Genomic DNA, 21,752 nt, shown 5'->3' with positions numbered 1-21,752 from the left:
TAAAGTAAAGAAGTATGGACTCTGACATGTACTACTACCTGTTTTAGTGTCTCATGGGTAACGCCATATAAATACCTTAATACAAAATAACTAACACATCAAAAACAATTACATAATGAAACAAAACATCACTAACCAAAGCCATCCAATACAAGACCAAAAAATAATGATGTTTCCCTTATGAAAATGTTTTTTATAGTAAAAATAATAATATTATTATTATTATTATTATTATAGTAAAAATATAGTAACCATAGTTTAGCTATGGATGTGAGACCATTTGTGCATTTTGAGAGAGATATAAAAATAGATATAGATACAAACAACAGTAGAGAGAGAGAGAGAGAGAGAGATGACACTGTATTGCTGAATCACTCAAAAGTTTTAAAATGACTGAACTGCTTTTATAATCGGTTTGGATTCAATCTACTGTACATGCTATAGCGCAGAAAGTTTGCAGGAATTTCCCGCATTATAAAGGCAAACCTTCAGGAATGTGTAGAATAATGCACAATACCCACGCCGAAATTCAGGCCCAGTTTAACTAAGTAAACAAAGACAAAACTATAGTAGCCTATTTACAGATGTAACTGACTTGCACTTGAAGTCCTGAACAGATCAGTAGTTTTGCCTCTCTGCACCTCCATTCTCAAGTCTTTCACAATGATTACTCTGATCAAAACCTTTAACAGAGGCACGGAGCAGGCAAGAGAATCAGAGCATTGCCTGATGACTAACAGATTCACGATTTATTAGAGAATGGCGGAAATACAGATTATAACTAAAGTAACACGCCTGTTTTGAAAATGTAAGATGTAAAAGGTAAAATACAGATATTTGTGTAAAAATGTAAGGAGTGAAGGTAAAAAGTTGTCAGAAAAACAAATAGTGAATACCAGAAAAATCTTCTTAAGTAGAGTAACAATGTATTTGTACTTTGTTACTTCCCATCTCTGCTTTTATATCATATTGTTTTATATTTCATACATTAAGTCAGGAATTATAGTTTGGGAAAAGAATAAGTAGTAAAATATGTACAAGTTATGTCACAATAACACAATAACAACTAATGCATGACTTACTTGTCAGAAATGATCACTTCCGCTGCTCAAGCTGCACGTCACATTGCGTTCTTCTTCTGAGGTAAATTCTGGCTTATTCCTCTCAGCGCTTCTTCCAGAAATAAAAAGTATCCAAGATGAACAAAGATGGGCTTTGTTTATGGAGTTGATGTTGGCGTTTACAGGTTCACATGGCTCACATAGATGCGTGTGCTGCACATGGGTGTGTTCACATTACAGATAATGAGCACTTCAAGCTTTCTATAGACACATGTGACCCTGGACCACAAAACCAGTCTTAAGTCGCTGGGGTATACTTGTAGCAATAGCCAAAAAAACATTGTATGGGTCAAAATGATCATTTTTCTTTTATGCCAAAAATCATTAGGATATTAAGTAAAGATCATGTTCCATGAAGATATTTTGTAAATTTCCTACCGTAAATATATCAAAACTTTTTTTGATTAGTAATAAGCATTGCAAAGAACTTTATTTGGACAACCTTAAAGGCGATTTTCTCAGTATTTAGATTTTTGCACCCTCAGATTCCATATATTCAAATAGTTGTATCTCGGCCAAATATTGTCCGATCCTAATAAACCATACAGCAGTGCAAAGCTTATTTATTCTTTTAGCTTTCAGATGCTCTATAAATCTCAATTTTGAAAAATTTACACTCAAGATTGGTTTTGTGGTCCAGGGTCACATATTTCTCATGTCTGTGTGTCAAGTATTCGCTGAGTTTTGGTTCATTTTTGTGACATAAAGAAGTTCACTGAGACCGAGACAACAGAAAGCGCACCATGTTTGTTTTCTTTATTTTACAAGAGCACAGCCTTCTGTTGTTATTATGAGCATATACAATCAAAAATAGACCCTTTACTAATTTGAGTGATGCATTGCTCTTATCTGTATGATCAAAAATGACAGAGTAAGTTAATTACTTTCCGGCGTCATCTGGAAAAAAACTGCCACAAAACACGTAAAAACACTTGTCAGCAGATTCTTTGAACACACCTTTCAACTCATAAATTCATTTTACTGTCAGATAGGATTAGAAAACAGAGAAGAATAATTATCAGCTAATGTGCTTTGAGCCATTATCTTAGGGGCAGGTTAGGATTCAGACAAAACCAGGATTGAGACTGGAAAGTGTTGTAACAGGATGAGTTGCATCATCCTCAGTTTAAAAAAATCTGAAATTATCTAGAGGGGTAAAATTACATTCGTTCATGTCTACCACCCTCCTGAGGGGACTGAGAGACATGCTAATTGTCAGACAGTCTTTAGTATTGGTGCTCAAGAAACATCTCTTATTAACATCTCTTATTTGCCCCCCCTAAATTTGGAATCATATCACACCAAACAATTTTACAAAAAAAGAAAAACATCACCATATATAACTAATCACATATGATTCTGTTGGACCAATCAGAGGCATTCAGATGAGCCACCGCTGAAACACGCTGTTTCGACACAGCACGCACTCGCTGACTGAATTCTCTGTCTAATTCTCTCATCAGAAACAACAAGGTGAAGATGTACGAATGTAAGATACTAATTTCACAGTGTAAACAGCTTTAGAGATTATTATGGGAGATTTGAGAGTGCTTGAACTCGCTGGACTGAAGTGAATATGTTCTTTGATAATGTAATGGTTCTTTGCTCTCTTTTTGTACAATGAAAGTGTTACAGGCTAATTAGTAACTTGCAATGTTTTTATTAAATTCACAATAAATACAAAATCAGTCGTATTAAAAAAAAAAAAAAAAAGATGATATGACACCCATATCTGGTACTTAAGTAAAAAGATGGATTTTTATGCAAAGTTAATAGATTACACTATTAGGCTACTTTGCCCATCGACCATTATTCTCCTGACTACTATGGAGTTTTGTCGTCTGTAGAGGACATAATTTTTTAGCGATTTCTCTGAGATGTTACGTCACAGTTTTAAGTCTGGATGTCCCGTACAGAGCACATTCAGGGCTTTTCAGAGATACCAAATGATTGGATGTTTCACCATGACCACTCCCTCTCCTTGGTCTTTAAATATTGCTGACATTCATTTAGTGATCAAGTGTAACACCCTATAATATTTTGTAATAATAATTTAAATCTGACTAATTTTCTAATTGTTTGTCATAAATCAAGATCTCAGGAAAATGTTATGGGGTTTCAAATCAAAATATGACCTTCTGTTATGAAACAGGACATCAATTTCATGTCCACTGTAGAGGACACCATGACTTAAAGCATGTTTATTACACATTTTGGGAGACACAACAAATAAATGGATAAAAAAAATATATATCAATATTCATATTAAATATTAGATATTATTATAAAAATCTTGCTAATTATTGCTCCCATAATTATGACTTGCACTTATTTGTTTATTCTATGTTGTCCCAAAAACACATGAGTATGCAAATTAGATACCATTCATAGATACATTGTATATAATGGAAAAACTATTTTATGGCCATTTTACACACATTTTGCATAAAGAAACATTTTTTTTTTTTTAAATATCTTTCATAACATAGTTGAAAATCACTTTTATATAAAGTTTGGTAAAAAAAGAAAAAAAAGAAAACTGATTTGTGATTAACCGAAAAATCCCACTGTTTTTGCCTTTTCATGTCTATTCATGTCTGTTTATTTTTTTAAAAACAGGACTTTTTAAAGTCCTGATGACCTCTACTGAGGACATTGTATAACATGAATTTTCCTGGTAGTCAGGAGTATAAAAACAACTAACATAATCTATAAAGGTGCAAAATGCATTTACTTACACATATGTGACCATGGACCACAAAACCAGTCTTAAGTGTAATTTTTTCCGAAATTGAGATTTATACAGCATCTGAAAGCTGAATAAATAAGCTTTCCATTGATGTATGGTTTAATAGGATCGGACAATATTTGGCCGAGATACAACTATTTGAATATCTGGAATCTGAGGGTGCAAAAAAATCAAAATACTGAGAAAATTGCCTTTAAATTTCCATATGAAATCCTTAGCAATGCATATTATTAATCAGTAATGAAGTTTTTATGTATTTATGGTGGAAAAATTACAAAATCTCTTCATGAAACAAGATCTTTACTTAATATTCTAATGATTTTTGGCAAAAAAGAAAAATCAATAATTTTGACCCATACAATGTATTTTTGGCTATTGCTACAAACATACCCCAGCGACTTAGGACTGGTTTTGTGGTCCAGGGTCACATCTTTAAGAATCAAGATATCTCATGATATATTTTGGGAATATTTCGAATAAAAAAAAATTAATAATAATAACCTGCTGGAAAAAAAAAACAATAGACAGTTTTACTGGTTATAATGGGACTTTTACTGGAAACTGTAATGGACCCTGTTGGTCTATACTGGTAATTGGTTGCCTTCTATAGGTGGCTTGTTAAAAACCAATAAATCCTAATGGAATATGTCCCAAAACACACTACAGCAAACCATTTTTAATGGTTTTAATGGTTAAAAGATGATGGTTTGTAATGTTTGTAATGGTTATTTGTAGTGGAAACCATTAAAATTATCTGTGATTGATTTATTGTATTTTTGTTTTGTTTTTGTTTTTTTCAGTAGGGACATAAGCCTATACAGTGGTATTGTGGCTGCTGTGTCACATGACAAGCATGATACCTCCCCACCCCCACACTTGTGTATAATGTGTATAATATAATGAGTGCATGACTTCCCTGACACTACAATACAAAATTATTTGTCAAATAAATGAAACATGACGAAACATTAATTTTAGTTGAAATTGTTATAGAATACTTCTAGAGATTGCAGTGATACATGATATGGTAAAAAATGACTGAATGGATAATATTTAAGGTATAAACTTAAATGATTTTTTTAAATTGTGCAACCTAAAAGCCTGGGGCACATTCAGACTGAGGGTAAAAGTGGCCCAAAAAGTTTTTTTTTCTTTCTTTTTCCAACAGCATGAACAGTGTAATCTATCTTTTCTTTAAAAACAAACAACAACAAAAAACTTACTGACCCTAAACTTTTGAAAAGGATCAGGCTGAAAAAAAAGGTTTGTTTAAGGTTAGGATGTACTGTTAGGGTAAAGGTAAAGACCAGTTTTCAAAACACTACAATGCTAGAGCTTGTTAACAACTGACAGTCTGCCTTTTAGTCTGCCTTAGAGTCCAGCTACTCACATCGAATTTTAACTTCAGAGCTGATGTCTTTGTACCATGAAGGATTCTTTTTTTTTTTAAGCATTGCTCATGGACTGCATCATTTTTATTTCATTTATTTATTTTTTTGCTTTGAAAAAGTCCTCCAAATTTGTTATGCACCAAAATATCATGATGAATTGTGAATTCCAGCTCATGTCACAAAGTAAATTTCTCCCTTCACATCAGTGTCACCCCTGTCCTCCTATCACTGACTTCCAACCAGCCTCCTGACTGGAGATGGGAGCCACATACAGTAGGTTCACCCGTACCCACTCACGTCACTCACCGTACTCGCTGTCATAGAAAACGATGAACTTGTGCCAGCGGAGTTCAGAGACGAGTGTGATCATGACATCATTCAGACGAACAGGAGGGCGTGCAGCCAACGTGTAGCGCTCTCCATCGGGGCTGGGATTGAGCTGGCACTCAGCACGGGGTGTGCCATCTCCGTTCCTCTGAATGAATAGGTGAGGAATGTGCATGGCATCCGTAAGAGACTGTAGTGCATTGGCTGCAGCACATCCCGTTGACGACACCAAAGCCAGTATCCCCTGATTCATGAGCTCACAGGCTAGAAAATGAAAGAGAAGAAAAAACAGCAATACCGTTAGGGTCGAGAATTAGATTGTCCAGGAGTCATAGTCAATACTTTACAACAGTTAAGCACATTGACAATTATAGAACTTATGGTCCATTTTCATCAACCAGTGGCAATTAATGCAGCAAATGTCAGGGTGATCCCGCAGAGAACAGGTGGGATAATGTGTCCAGATGGCAAATGTACAGGGCAAATGTAATTCTCTTCAGTGTATTGCCATACGCGGCTAATTTATTGCCTCTGTTAAACACCAGTGTAACAATTTCTCAAGGAAATCTAGTTAAAGTGGACATAAATAATTTATGAGATATGACATTTTATAGATGTTGCTACATGAGAGCTGCAGGTTAGGAAACATACACTTATACATATAGTTACCCTTGTTTTTTACAATGATAAAAAATGGATTTCAAACCAGAGGCTGTTCCAGGGTGCATATCTGACAATGTGTCTATTTAAAGAGGTCACTGTGGCATAGAAAAATGGTAGTAATATTCTCAGCTTTGTACGCTGGTGCGTTGTTTCCCCATAGTACATGACTATAGCACAAAATCATTGCATTTATGCACAAATGGATCTTGGATAAGAGGTATAATATGTCAAAAAATATTTGACTTCATTCTTCATTTAAACATTTATTTCCCATTCTTTTCTCCTATTTATACAAATCAAAAGTAGTTAGGGTACTTTGTTGTATTTATTTGCATTGTAATAAATATTTTATCATAGATTCCAAAAAGGGGGACTGTAAATTAAGTCAGTCTGTGACAGCACAAAAAGTTTTACAACTGCAGGAGCTGGAAAATCAAATATTAATAAAACAAAAACAGCATTCAAAATGCACCACTGTACAGAGCGCGGCTGATGGAGGTGGAGTTATTCTCCAAGTAAAAAAATATAGCTCAGTAATTTCTGTAACTTTCACACAATAACTGTTTGTCCACATGTCCCCAAAAAGGCTGTGTGCTAGATTCATTTCTGCAAAGCCTGGATTCAGATTGGCTCAGCACAAAGGTTTTAAAGAACAGTTCTTTAAAGATGTAGGTAGATCAATGTATTACAAATCCCAATGAAAATTAGAGGAAACACAAAAACATCTTTTTTTTTTTTAAGCAAAGAAACTAATTACTTTTTTTTCTAAGAAGCTGAGCAAATAATTTTGCACAAAGCCACCAGAGAAAATACTCAGCAAACATCTGAACAAACACACTTTAAGTGGTTATTCCACTGAATTGGTCCACCTTAATTGAATACAAAAATCCCTAAAACACTGACAGTCCCCTAATAAGCTTTGGCTGCTGAACCCAATCCAAAATCCTGTTTTTCAACATTAGGGTTCACCCAAACATTCTTTAAGTAAATAACAAGCCTTTAGAAACATGGAACTTGAACAAAACCTCCAACAAACAGAAGCTCTTTGTGATTTACGATAAACAAACAAGATGCAATTTATGAAAATCAAGTGAATTTATAGTCCATTACAAACCAGAGGAAAACTGTAAACTATCCACAAATATCTTAGACTGTACAGAGTTGCCTCCATTTCCAATTTTAATTTAATTTTAAAGGCCCTTCATTAAGTTTAAAGGGATAGTTCAACCAAAAAAGAAAAATGTGTCTACATTACTTACCCTCAAATTGTCCAAAAACCTGTATGACTTTCTTTCTTCTATGTGCAAGAGCAGAAATTTTAAAGATTTTAGGTAACCAAAAGGTTGATGGTAGCTGTTGTTTTCCAACTGAATGAATTTTTTTTTATTTCTATAAAAAAGCTAATCGACAGTATAGGCGGTGGTGCAGTGGGCAAGTAATGTAATCAAAGTATGACCAAACACCATGTAGCACAGACTACCATAGTAAGCCTATTGTTTATGTAACTCCATCATTCTTGTTATGCGCCAAATGGTGGCACGCTGGGATGGCGGGACCCATGCTACATTTTTTTGACCGCCCGCTCCCGTGAGATTTGCACTGGGTCCCGTGGGATCCCAGTCCCAAAGCAGCCCTCTAGTTTGAAATGACGCAAGGGTGAGTAAATGATTACAGAATTACAATTTTTGGGTGAACTATCCCATTAAGACCCAAACATTCATCTAATTTGACAAAAAAAACAACAACAACAGAATAATGCTTAGAAAAGTATGATCATAAAAGAAAAGACTAAAATACACATATCCTTAGAAAAAACAAAAAAAGAAAGATTATAAGACTGATAGGTGTAGAAAGAATAGGCAAAGTATAGGAAATGCTCCAGTTACTTGTGTAACCTTGGTTCCCAGAGATAAGGGAACGAGCACTGCGTTAATCACGCTATGGGGAAACTCTTGTTTACTCTGATACCAAAGCCTGATTTGAGCACATTGGCAACACCAATGGTGCTTCAACCCGCCAAAAGAAGTGAAGCCGACTCATTTATAAGTCGACTCTAAGTGCCATTTCATCACAAACTTTTGACTGAAGCGACAGTCATCAACTAACGTAAAACCTCATATCACAATAGCCTATCCCATAGCCATTCTCATGACAAAGGGAAAACATCAAATCACCCAAATACGAGGCCTCCTGTAAGCATGAGATAATGAGACCCCAAGCCATTCTGCTGAGGACTACATAACATGACCTTTCCCACTTACAAATGGGGGTAAGGTAGATTAAGTTGACAAAATCTGTGCCTGCAGGGCACGAAGGTCCAAGTTATAAAATCTGGTGAAGGTAGATGGCGACGACCAGCCGGCGGCTGCACAAATATCACCAATAGAAATTCCGCTGGACCAAGCCCAGAAGGAGGCCATCCCTCTGGTGGAGTGGGGGACACTGTAAGCCTGCTGAGGTGTAAGCCAGGGCTATAGCATCCACTATCCAGCAAATTTCTGCTTCGTAACCACCATGCCATTAGAGCAGCCTCCGAAGCATACAAAGATCTGCTCTGAGTGCCAACATGGGCCAAAGAGTTCAACATACAGTCTAATGGCTGGAACTGGGCAGAGTGGATTAGGACCCTGCTCACCTTCTGAATTGGGTACCGCTAAAAGGTAATTTATGCTCTGAATGAAGTGGGGAGCACTTTTAGCACATCTTGGCTTGAGGAAAACTCTACAGTCGTTAGGCTCAAACTCAAGACATGAAGCACTAACAGACAGTGCTTGCAGGTCACCCAATCACTTGGCCGCCACTAAAGTCAGAAGGAGAGTGCTCTTAAGTGACAGGGGCCGCAAGTCGGCCAACTGGAGTGGCTCAAAGGGAGGGCCCCGTAGGACCCTGAGGACTATTGAAAAAGTCCCAAGTCGGCACAGTATGAGGGCGAAGTGGATTCAATCTCCAAACTCTTTCCTCAATGGCATCCACCAGGGGGCTGCTGATAGCAGATGAATCAACTCAGGGAACCATGTCTTATTCTTCCAGAGTGGGGCCACCAGAAGGACCAAACATCTTACTTCCCTGACCTGTCTGATGACCTGAGGAAGCAGAGCAACAAGTGGGGGGGTATTGGGGGGTTAAGGTGGGCGGGGCTTTTTAGGGCTAGAAAAACCACCATCATCTTGAGGTAGTTGATGTATAAGCATTGCTCCAGGTTTGACCAGGAGCCTAATGCCGGTCTGGCCTTGTACAGAGCTTCCCAACCCAAGCTGGAGGCATCTGTCATGACCACCTTCCTTCTGGAGGTCAGTCCCAACAGAAAGCCTGATTGAGACATATTCCAAGGGGCCACAGCTCTGATGCAGTGGTGGGTTACCCTGAGATGAAAACATCCCAGGCACCAAGTGTGGGATGGGAAATGTGCTTTGAGCCAATATTGGAGGGGCTGAGCATCCTCTGTAAAAGCCAGATGTGAAGTCACCAGCTAGAATGACGTCTCTAGTTTCTGAACTATAAGGGAGCATTCTGGCATAATCCATGCCCACATCTGGGCAGAATCAATGTCCATATGTGATTGTGTTCGCACCGCACCATTTGGCTGTCCTGGGGCACTGCTGAAGCCCAGGCTCAGACTTAGGCTGGGGCTGAGGTGGCCCTGGCTTGGCAGGATGCTGAGTGGATGGAGCCTTCTGGTGACTTGAAACAGCAGTCACAATGGAGCGCTTCAGAAGGATGTGACGTATTGCCTTTGATGACTGCCTTCCAGAGCCAATTCAGTTGCTGTGCACAGCTCTTTGAAGGCATCAAAACTCTTGATGGACCTGTCCATGGCGCAGAAAAGCTTGCCCTGGAACACTTGGAGCATCGCCATCATGTGAAGCACTGAGCCAGTCTTGCCAGCCACTGATTAAGCCCTGTTCACTAAGGTTGAGGTAGTCGTGCAGGGCTTAGATGGATGTGCTGCGTGGGCTTTTAACCCCAGGGCCGATGGAGGGGACAGGCACACAGCAACCTCCTCTTCCAGAGGGGGTAGCTTGTTGTAACCTTGTTCTTCAGTGCCATCAACAATGATGAGAGCAGCAGAAGTGGAGGGATTAACATGAACCGAGTAGGGGGCGCGCCACGTCCTGGTGAGTTCCTTGTTGAACTGCTGGAAGGAACTGGCCACTGGTGGGAGGATTGTTGATGACGTACTTTCAGGAATCACTCATTAAGGAGGCCATGGGGGGCTCCTCTGGAGCCATCAAACCTGGCTGAGATCCTCCACAGCCTTGGTAAGAATGCGGATCAGCTCGCTGTCCACACTGATCCGTGTTGTCTGCATCAGAAGAAGGGTGTCGGGTCTTTGCCAGAACACGCTCTCTCTTCCACATCTGAAGCTGTCAACGACATAGGCTCATCCACAACAGTTTCCTTCTCCAATCTGCTGAAGAAAATCAAGCCGCTTACAGCTGATCAGGGGTGCTGATCCTCATGTGTGAAGAACATTGGTGAATCATGGTGTTGAGGGGAGAGTGATGCATGCAGGACCTGAGCTGGCATGATTTCACTCAAGCAGACTGGGGAGAACATGAGACTCGCCCCTTTCTACTCACGGATCGCCTTTTTCCATGAAGGCGATCCGTGAGTGGAAAGGAGTGAGACTCATGTTCTTGCAGTGAGAACATGCCGCCTCGGTGAGCGCAGCCTCTGCGTGTGCGCTGCCCAGACAGGCGATGCACTGCCCCTTTGCATCATGCAGGGAACCCCTCCATGTGCTGGGAGCCACACTTGCGGTACAACATTTGCAACAACGTCGCAGTGGAAATTTGCTCAGAAAACATGTTCTTTTTAAAAGCCGGATGGCCACAGGGGAAGGCAGCAAGCATCTTTCTTCTCTTTGGCTTCTTGATTGCAGAGTCAGCGAGGAGATCTTTGTTGACGAAGGAGAAAATTCTGATGAAATGGCACTCAGAGCCGACTTATATAGCAGTCAGCTCCTACCCTTTTGGCGGGTTGAAGTGTCGTTGGTTCGTGCAGCTACACGAACACAATCAAATCAGGCTTCAGTATCAGAGTAAACTGGAGTTTCCCCATAGCGTGATAAACACAACAGGAGAGACAGATCAAAAGGGAACTTCAGTCTTCTATGTTACATTGTCAAGATACAGCTGATAGACAACACACAAACAGTCACAACTCCATCAATCAACCAGACAATATCCCCAAATTCAGAGCAAGAGAAACAACCACAAGCTGCAGGGCACAGCAAAGCACGCCACAGGAAACCTATAAGTCATATGAGAATGACCATTAAACCATTTGATGTGGAAGTTTACATTGGCAAGTGCTGTGTGCTGGTCCATGAATGCTACATCTTATGATGAAGATTGGTGAAGACAACTGCAACACAAAAGGATAGCTCACCTAAAAATGAAATGTCTGCCATCATTTACATGCCATGACATTCTTTCTGCTGTGAAACATACATCATATTTTAAATAATGTTTCAACTATTTTTATTCATAGAATATTGTGCATCTCTGCAACCTTGATATAATGCATTTAAATATAATGCATTAAAATGTATTTGTCATGCAGATTAGAGACCTTTATCAACAAATAGGATTTAAAAAATTATCTCAAGGAATATATAAGAGCTCAAATCAGAGATAATTCACAATCACGCATTAACACACCGCCAGATTAAATTAATTAATCCACAACTCACAGCACACCTCTAAAGTCTGCATGTCATTGATTTGAAAAGGCACTGTGTCATAAAATTAATGATACGCCAATAGAGACGGATGATGGTTTATTTTCTTACCAGAAATTACATAAGTCGTGCTGCCAGGATCATTTCACACTAACGGACAGATGTTTTCATTGGTCTTTGTGGGCAAAGAAAGAGACACTCAAGGTGTTGTTGTCAGGCTTCCACTCAGCAGGTTGCTGTTTGTGGTTTGATAAGGAAACTGGCCTTTACACCCAGTCCATCAGTCCAAGATTGCAGCCATGACTTCAAGACTGAATTCAGAATAGAGAAAGATAACATAGTAGTGTGTGTGTGTGTATTCAGTATGAGTGGGTGTTTGTAAGAGTGTGTGTATATGTACAGTATGTGTGTAAGGTGGCATGTCCACTGAAGCAGCTTAAAAGATTACCAGACCACAAACATCAACCTCTACAAAATCAAAAAAAACAGACATTAATTTGCCATTAACAAACAAAATTAATAATTAGCATTTTTACCATAAAAAACAAAAATAAAGTCCATCTTTGCACCAAAATAAACACACTAATTCAGTCACTCAACCAGAAACACCACCACAATCACAACTATACAATCACTAAAACAGCCCGAGGATGATACTGATGCAGTCACTCAACCGGAAACTCCATCCCAAGCACAACTTGATCAGGACGAAAACGCAGTGTCTTCGCGACATGATGTAAACATACTAACAAGCGGAAGTGTTTGTGGGCAGGTCAGAGTGTTCATGTTTTGCGGGCAGGTGTATTACTTTGTGACATATATAGGTAAAAGGCAGAAGATTCGAAAACATGATGACTTGTTAAGGTGGTTCAGAGTCGACTCTTTTTTTTTGAGAGCCAATATCTTAATTTATCATGCACTTTTTTGACTAAAAACTTTGTAGACTTTTTACATTGAAGGATAGCTACGTTACAAACGGCAAAAAATATATTTTTCGAAAACCCATATGACCTGCTCTTTAATATGCAAATTCCCCAACACATCCATTTACACAAATACTTATCACCTTATATAAATATAATGCAACCAAGACCAAATTATAAGAAACAGAAATTATTAATTCATTGCTTAGCTGGCTGTGCAGTCTGTTAGTTCACCTCACATCCCAAGTCTTTGGGTGATTCATTCTTTTGTCATGTAACATCCCCGTATGCTTAACTGAAATCTATGCAGTCTTTACAGGAAACAGAAATGATTAGTTCACTTCCCGAGTCTTCGGGTTCGAGTCGTTTGTTCATCACATGACTGTACACATCACCCATACTGTAAGCAGAAGGCTAAGCAGTCTTTTCCTGGAAAAATAAATGATTAATCTCCCAAGGTTTTGGATCTGAATCATTCTTTCATCACATGACAGTCCCATTTAAAAAAAAAAAATTTGAACTTGAGCTTCACAATGGAATCCTGAATGCAGCACAAGATGTTGCAAAAGACACGGGACGCAAGCTACGGTCACACGTCTGTCTAGTTTAGCACGTTTACATAGAAAAATTTAGGAAAATCAGCACAGTGTAATGGAAAACGCGTTCTGTGTGGACGGACTAATTTATACAGAATGCATGTTGGCATTCAAAAACACCAGCCATACTGTATGTGTCACGTGTTATAACAAATCATCTATTATCACAACAAAACAAACAAATCTTCTGGCTTCTTATACAAGTCCGGGTGTTTTCAAGGCATACTGTACAGAAGATATACTACTGATATAGAGCATTACCATGTGATGGTGCAATTTGTAAAGACATAACATGATGTCAGGAATAGGCAATACTGGAAGAAACTGATTTAATTTTATTGTAATCATAAAGAATGTTAAACATTTAGCTCCATATTTTTTTTTAAACCAGTAGTTCACATTACAGTTTTTCATTTCTTTTGTTTGTTTGTTTCTTTTTTCCCCCTCCATGTAAATTGACTGTAATTTTTTTTTTACAGGTTTTGACATAAAGTCTCATTTACTACCATGAATGAGTGAAAGCAAAGCTCTTTGTTTTTAACAAGGATGAAAAGAAGGTGCATATGGGGAAGAGAGAGAAAGGAAGAGCTAATTCACTGCATTATTCTCCATCATCCACACCCCACACATTTTTTTCCACCACTCCTCTTCTCCTCCATCCCCTCTTCATGCTAAAACCTATTGCCAACCGGGCAATACAGAATGAAAAGGGAGCCTCTGTCAAGCAGACAGCCTGGCACTAAGTCCTTCCTGACTTTGTCAGAGTGAGTTATTCATATAGTCCCACCTTGTCCTTTGTCATTCATTAATACGTAATGTGCAGCACCTGCAATTACACGCAGAACAGCTATTTCAGGTTTAATGCTCTGAATTACAACAGGCTGGGAAGCAGCCTTGAAAACACGAGGCTCCTGTCTCAGAAATTTTACATAAAAATGAGTTATTGACATTCTACTGTGCCTTTCTTTTTTATTTTCCAGTAAACAGAAATGCAGTATAGCCTGGATTGAGCTTCAGTGAAAACTATCAATAAAAAATGTTCTCTTTCAAACTAATTACAGGTTAAAACTTTACTTTTTTATAAGAGGTACACTTTTTAAAGAGAAAATCTTAAGAAAAAAAAAATGTTTCAATACTTCAGATCTAAAAACACTGTTCCAGGAAGAACCTGAAATATTGGAGGAGACACTTAAGCAAGATTCTTAATCCACTTGAACTCCTCTGAAATGGCCCAGTACACCTTAAAGTGGAAATAACAGGACAGCAGCCTAATCTCTTCTACTTGAGTCCTGCTCTCTAGAAATCCATAATGGTAGAAAAGCTAGTGTGTCCCAGAAGAACAAAGTACAACAGCGTTTCATAAGCAGGTAAACAACATTGTCTGTCCTTGTGAAAACTGCAGAAAGTCCTGACAGCACATTACGAAAACATCATTCCACAGCCATCATGGTTTTATGGAAAATCAGAATGCATTACACCAGGTATTTCTAGGAAGGTAGAGGACCAGGCACAGAAATGCAGGATGGGTTCTTCTGGTGGGGCAGTTTGACCAAAGAAGTCTTGCTTGTTAGCAAGGTAGCTGCATGCATGCAAAGCACAACACATGCTGGTGACAACCCATGCTGCTTACTTCAAAAGGGCATTATGTGAAATGACCTTATGTAGATCAGAATCAACCAACCAAAATCGTGAGATGATACCCATCCCATCTTTTGTCCTTTTTATTTTATGTTTCTCCATAGTGACAGGACGTCAAGTCAGATGATCTAATCTTAAAGTCAACATAATATAGCATTCACAACCTGTTCCACATATATGTTCTTACTAGAAAACAGTGAATTTTGACTTCAGATTGACTTTCACAGCAACAGTAAATGGTGAGGCCTGGTCTACTGAGGATGTCTGTCTACACTTTGTTTTGTGTTTGTGTGTCTATTTTTGTGTATAAATCACCACACTATGGCCGACTATTGTGCTAATTAGCATAGTTGGTCTAGCACAGCTGGATTGTTAATTGCTCCTCTGGTTGCAGCAGCCATGACAGACCAGTCCTATAAATAGAAAAGGTTCGGAGGAGACTCCAGTCTCTGTCAAAGCTGTGTTCAGGACTCAATACATCACTGTTCCATATTAAATCCACACCTAGTTTCTAAAACTTTGCCAGATTCCAACACCCTTTAATTGCTTCTTCAGAAAATCATGTGACTCGCAATTGTTTAAAAATTCTCTCTGAAGTTACAGTCTCCATTCAGTGGGCTTGTGTGATAAACCCTCTCTGTTGGCTTTTAATCTATTTTTTAAAGCAAGCTGAGGGTATGAAGCCTCACATGAATCTTAAATCACAGTTTTTTTTCTTTCTTTCTTCCTTCCTTTTTTGTTTTTGTTTTTGTTTTTAAGTATATTCACTTTTATTTTATATTTATATAAATTTATTTTACTATCATGTATTATTTTTTACAAATTCAATGATTGCATGGCCTAGAAGGGTTTTGAAAGCTGCAGCTCTGTTTTTTTCTATTTTTTTTAAAAAAAAAAGCTTAAATTAACAGAAATAATGATGATATATATAATAACAGAGCTGTGAATGGCAACTGCTGTCAAAAAATGAACACTAATGATAGCTGCTCTGAGTACTTTCACAGTATGTACTGAATTTAATGAAGAATTTATCAACTGTTCTATGCAGATATGTAGTATAAATCAAAGTCAATTTTAAGGCAAGTTGGTTCTCTTATTTTCCAGACTTTAAATTTATATATATGTATTTGCATATTTTAAATAGCATTTTTGTTTATCCATTTGCCACTTGCTTTATTTGTTGTTTTGTTAAATTATTTCTTTATCCTTTTGTGAATGAAGTGTCACTGAAAACCTCAAGTGTTGGTAAACAAGCACAATTTAACCACACTCGAAAACTTCTTTGGTCTCTAAAGCCATTACACTTGAAAAAGTTGCTGTTATTGGACCCTGTAAGTTGCTGAAAACGTGACTACTGTTGGTTAATTTTAGGATCATCTTGGAGCTCAAGATCTTCAAAGCTCAGCTGATCAGAGACTTCCCACGGCTGGCTTCTGTTCTCTCAGCGGTAACTGTGGTGAAGGAGCTAGCGCACACTTTCTGTTTTAGAGTGTGGATGACTGGTCAAATGGCGTCCTACACACACCCCTAGAGAGGAACGTTCTTGAAACGAAGTTTCGGGACAGAACCTGACTGGTTTATTGCACTGCAAATGACTTCTTTTTTTTTTTTTTTTTTTTTTTTTTAATCACACCATGTTGTAGATGGCACAAATAAGAAAAGTAAGATTTGGAGTTGAATTTCTGCTTAAAACACTGAAGTTTCATCATCACAATGCTGATTCTATGAGACTTATTTAACAGTAAATAAATAAGAGAAAAGAGAGAGCAAGATTAAGAAAAGGAAAAAACAGACCTCAAAGAAGAAACAATGAAGACAGAAATGATGCAGAATCAAACAGAAAATGTGCCTGTGGATGAAAGGTAAAGAAAAAAGTTCTAAATGATCAATAAATATGTCTCAGTCTGACTATAGAGGGATAGAAGAAAAGAATGAAAAGAAATCCAGTTGTGTTTGATTTAAAGTCACTAAAAGCTTTAGTAAACAGCAGCACTGGAGAACAGATAAGCACTGTCATCTCTCTAATCAATGTCTGAAGACTGTGACATTACAAGAAGCATCAATAAATACCGTCTCGGGGGACTTCAGTTTGGACACACACAAACACTCAGCTCACTTATACACAGATGGGCCTATGGATTACAGAAAAGGTGCTGTTGGAAAACTATGTCATGGAATTGTGTTTTATAAGCTTACAAAATCATTGTAATGAACAGTAGAAATGCTGAATTAAAGAAGCATTAGATATAGGCTTTTGTGACATGACCTGATGGAAGACAGAAATATAGAGGGTTAAAAACAACATAGCAGATGGTTACTGAAATTTCAAGGTGCTGTAGTGTCTTCAGAGCCAAATGTTTAACAAAGTGCCCAAAATGTGACTCCAGGAATTTATGTGACATTTAAGTCTGAAGGCTGAATTGATGACGTTCACTCTCAAGATCTTCAGAGGATTCTTACTTTCTTTTAAATGGAATATTGAAAACAGAGCAAAGGTGTCACTCTTTCTTTCTCTCTCTCCCCCTCTCATCAGGTTATCTACTCTCTCTCTCATCTTTGGTCTGACATTAACTTTCAAAGGATCCAGTCTATAGTAGAATGAGTGGTATCAAATGTCACTGAGAGTGTTTGATGGACAATTCACCTCCCTTTAAATCATTGTTGCACCTGTTTTAAAGGGACAGGACACAGAAACCTGTCCATTACAATTCTGTCACTGTTTACTCACCCTCAAATCATTCCAAACCAATATGCTTTTATGGAAACTCCTTTTCTTTCTCCTTTCCTTTTCACCAGCAGTTAATAATGACCACTTCTTTTGGCCAAAATAGACAAAACAGTACCATAAAAGTACAGATTTGTTCACTATAAGTTTTCTTAAGTCATATGACAACTATTTATTTTTTAAAACTAATTTAAATTCTCACTGAAACTGACACATAATTTAACATGACACACAAAAACCAGTAATGAATTTGATGATGTCACTGATGTCCAGTCTGATGTGATGCATCAAAAGCTACAGCAGATGGCATGTTTCTCATCAGGTCACCAGCGAGACCTTTTTGCAAGAATAAATGCTGTTTTAAAAAGTCGCTGCAGATGACATAAAATGTTAACATGTTTCAGAGATTTCTCTGAGGTTTGTCTACTGCGAAAATAGCATCTGCAGTTAGCAGCAAAAAATCCTCCGTAATCACTGGTTCATTCCTGCTAGATCATTTTCTTGGACTTGTGTAATTGAACCCACAATAATGAACGTCTGCCAAGCTCTGCAGCCAACTCCCAAGATAAATCAGGAGGCATGCCAGTGTTTTAAAAGGATAAATAAACAATGTCATATTGTAATCTATCTACTTTCACCTCATATCACAAATCCAGAGCGCAAACAGACAGCCTAATGCTGATATGACTGTGGAATATCAAGTGAGTCATGAAATTATGTTTCAGTGTCATGCAGTGGCAACGCTGTGGCCTAACCAAAGAGAAGATGGTAATTTTCCAAAGTGATGTAATTTATTAAATGTTAATAATAATACACATCTTATTTCACTGTATTAGTTTTCATGGTCAATTACAAGCAGTTTCTTAAATTTCCCTCTTTCTATAGTTGCACACCATAAGCTTTTCAAAAGGATAATTTGTCAGGTTCTGTTAGTCCAACCCACTATGTTATGTTTACGACATAAGGACATAATAGTAATATGTGCATGTTTGTGGCGTTAAATTTAAAAATAGTGAAAAAAATATCAATCAGTCAGTATATATTGGATATCCCAATTGAAACTAAGTCTTAGCAATGAATCCGGACCATCTACAAATAAAACCAGACCACCTGTGGGTGATTTATATATCAGAAACTTCTGAGCTAAGCGTGTTTGAAGCATCATATTAGCATAGATAGTGTTTGAACAGTTGCATCCTTTGTGGGAAGAAACACACAAACATTGTGCTAGATACTGTTCTCCACAAAAAACTGCATATTTGGGTAACACTTTATAATAACATTCAGTTAATCATTTGATCAGTTAATGATGAACTAATCATTTACAAAACATTCATAAGCAATTAAGTGATATGCTAACAATTTGTGTAACAAGACATTTACAAGTGATTAGTTAATGATGAAATAATTATTTACAAAACATGTTCATAAATGATTAATAAGTGATATGTTGATATTTTTATCTATGTTTTACAGTTTAAGTTATAAATAATTTACAAGTGATTAGATAATGATTAAATGATTAGATAATCATTTACAAAACATGACTATTCATTCACAAATGATTATTAAGTAATATGCTAACGATTTACAAATCTCGTAAGTTATCTTAAAAAAATAGCATCATGAAATAAGGTAAGTGGTTGCAAACAGTATATTTTAGCTACATTTAAATAAACAAAATGTTGAAAGTTAGTCAACTAAATGTGTTTATTTAAATGTAGCTAAAATAAATTGATTGCAAACACTTATCTTCAAAAAATTAGTAAATTAAATCAATAATTTTTTCAGTATAGTTACTAGTTAAGTTGCTAATTAATATATTATTAATCACTTATAAATAATTGAAATGTCAACATTGTACTATTATCTCACAGCGTTAAAAATTCTCCACGTGTCAGAAAAGACATCTATCTACACCCTCACCAGTCAGCCCTTCCATTGCAGTACACACTACAAAGTATTCAAAACCTGTTGTGTAAACGCATGAATAAATCATTTACAACACTTTCTGCATCCCCTATTCTAAAGTGTAAACTACTCATCAGTTGTAAATGTTTTACAAACCTGCATGTAACAGGTTGTGTGAGTATACACATTGGGGTGAAAGATCAACGAATGATGAGTAAAACATGGAAGTTTGCTGGAAGCAGTGGGCCTCGTCCCCGTAAAGCCATGAACGATGCTTCTCCAAAACCTCAAAATGCGCATTTCGGAAGAGAACTGTCTTCAGAAAAGTTTTGATGGTATTTTCTTTTCCTCTTAACTCCATAAAATAAATCCGAACAGCAGTAACTGTGAACAGCAGTAACCAAGGAAATGCTATATTGCTGCTGTTTTATAAGCGCCACATGTTGTCAAAAAGAGTGAATTTGCATTTTCATTAAGGGCCCTCTTTGGTTTTGTTTTGTGCAGTTGCCTCATGTTGCAGATATATTTTGTGTTTGTTTAAGGTCAGTCTGGGCAGAAACAGAGTAAAATAAACAATTAATAGATTAAAAATAAAAATAATAAAAACTAAATAAATCGGCAACAAGTAGGGTATCGGCCCATTTGATTGTGAAAAAAATCGCCAATTGGAATCGGTCATGAAAAATCCTGATCAGTGCATCCTTAATTGGAATACAGTAAACCCCATCTGAAAAAAATTAAATCATGGTTTATTTCATTTTTATCTTTGAACTTAGTGGGCCCTATTTTAACTATCTAAATGCAAAGTGTAAAGCGCATGGTGCAGGTGCACTCAGGGCGTGTCCAAATCCACTTTTGCTATTTTAATGACGGAAAAACGGTTGGCGCACCCGGGTGCATGGTCTAAACGGGTTGTCCCTATTCTCTTAATGAGTAATGGGTGGTTTTTTTTGAGGCGTAACGTGCAATAAACCAATCAGAGTCTCATCTTCCATTCCTTTTAAGAGCCAGTTGTGCTCGTGCCATGACGGATTTGCTATTTACACGGTGGAATTTGGCAAGCACAAAGACAAAACGCTTCTCTGAGATGAAACCAAATAGATAGCCTAATTCTGATACATGCGATGACTATCCATTATGACATGTAGGCATTTTTATATTTAATTAGCCTACAAAAAAATCTTATGCATTGCAATCCTTTAATTTTTAATATTTGGCATGTTTGTGTGCTGCTGTGCGTCCCTGTGTTTAATAAGCAGCGTGTACGCGCGTTGCTCATCCGAAAAGTAATTTGATCTATGACTCAAAATCCAGAATAAACCATGCACCCTTACTCTCTTGACTTGCTATTTGAAGAAAGTTTTTGATCATGCTGATTTGTTCACAGTAAACTTCAGCAAATGGCTTTTTTATTTGGGCTAATTAAATTCATTTTGGGCTACCAAAATCTGAAGAATGCCTGCCCAAAAGGGCTATCAGGGATTTTGACACTTTGCGAGCCCTGTGGAGGCTTGAGCTCAGCTGTTAAACTGTCAACCTGAGATTTGAATCCATGGTGGGTAGAAGTAGTAGGCACAAAAGAGTGGTTTTAAAGTCACTTCGTTGTTTCTTATGTATCACACACTTGTGCCGTCGAACTGTTGTATAAACTCAATATCATACTTAAAGCAGTACAATATGATTACCTACAGCCGAAAAACAGCCCGTGCTGATATACAGCCAATCCATATTGCACTGCTATATATATATATGCATTCATTCTTTTATTTAACTCTACTTAAAAAGAATACATTTCTGCTTGAGTAATATATATATATGCATTCATTCTTTTATTTAACTCTACTTAAAAAGAATACATTTCTGCTTGAGTAAGGTATATTCACACATTCAAAAAAGATGTGTCTAATTTTGTGGCAAGACAGCTCTTTAATACAGCTGAAAAACAATATAATTTGAAGAACAACAGGCAAATATTTTTCCCGAGGATTGTTGCTAGCAAGCTGAACCACTGACCTGACAAAAAAC

The 21,752-nt window shown here is 37.3% G+C and overlaps 1 protein-coding gene across 5 annotated transcripts in view; it reads right to left on the bottom strand.

The window, feature by feature from the left end:
- LOC109048143 (glutamate receptor, ionotropic, delta 1a) overlaps positions 1-21,752 on the bottom strand; it is a 239,520-nt gene that overhangs the window by 86,755 nt on the left and 131,013 nt on the right. For 4 of the 5 annotated variants that reach the window (XM_042774097.1, XM_042774098.1, XM_042774102.1 and 1 more), the window contains exon 3: positions 5,568-5,852. In XM_042774097.1, the coding sequence (XP_042630031.1) occupies positions 5,568-5,852 (285 nt within the window). Of the gene's footprint in view, positions 1-5,567; positions 5,853-12,045; positions 12,271-21,752 lie in introns of those variants that run through there. The other variant, XM_042774101.1, reaches the window with a different exon arrangement.

This window comes from Cyprinus carpio, chromosome A17 (assembly GCF_018340385.1).
Source record: "Cyprinus carpio isolate SPL01 chromosome A17, ASM1834038v1, whole genome shotgun sequence".
In the NCBI taxonomy this organism is placed as follows: Eukaryota; Metazoa; Chordata; class Actinopteri; order Cypriniformes; family Cyprinidae; genus Cyprinus; species Cyprinus carpio.
This window is presented reverse-complemented; position numbering and strand designations above follow the sequence as displayed.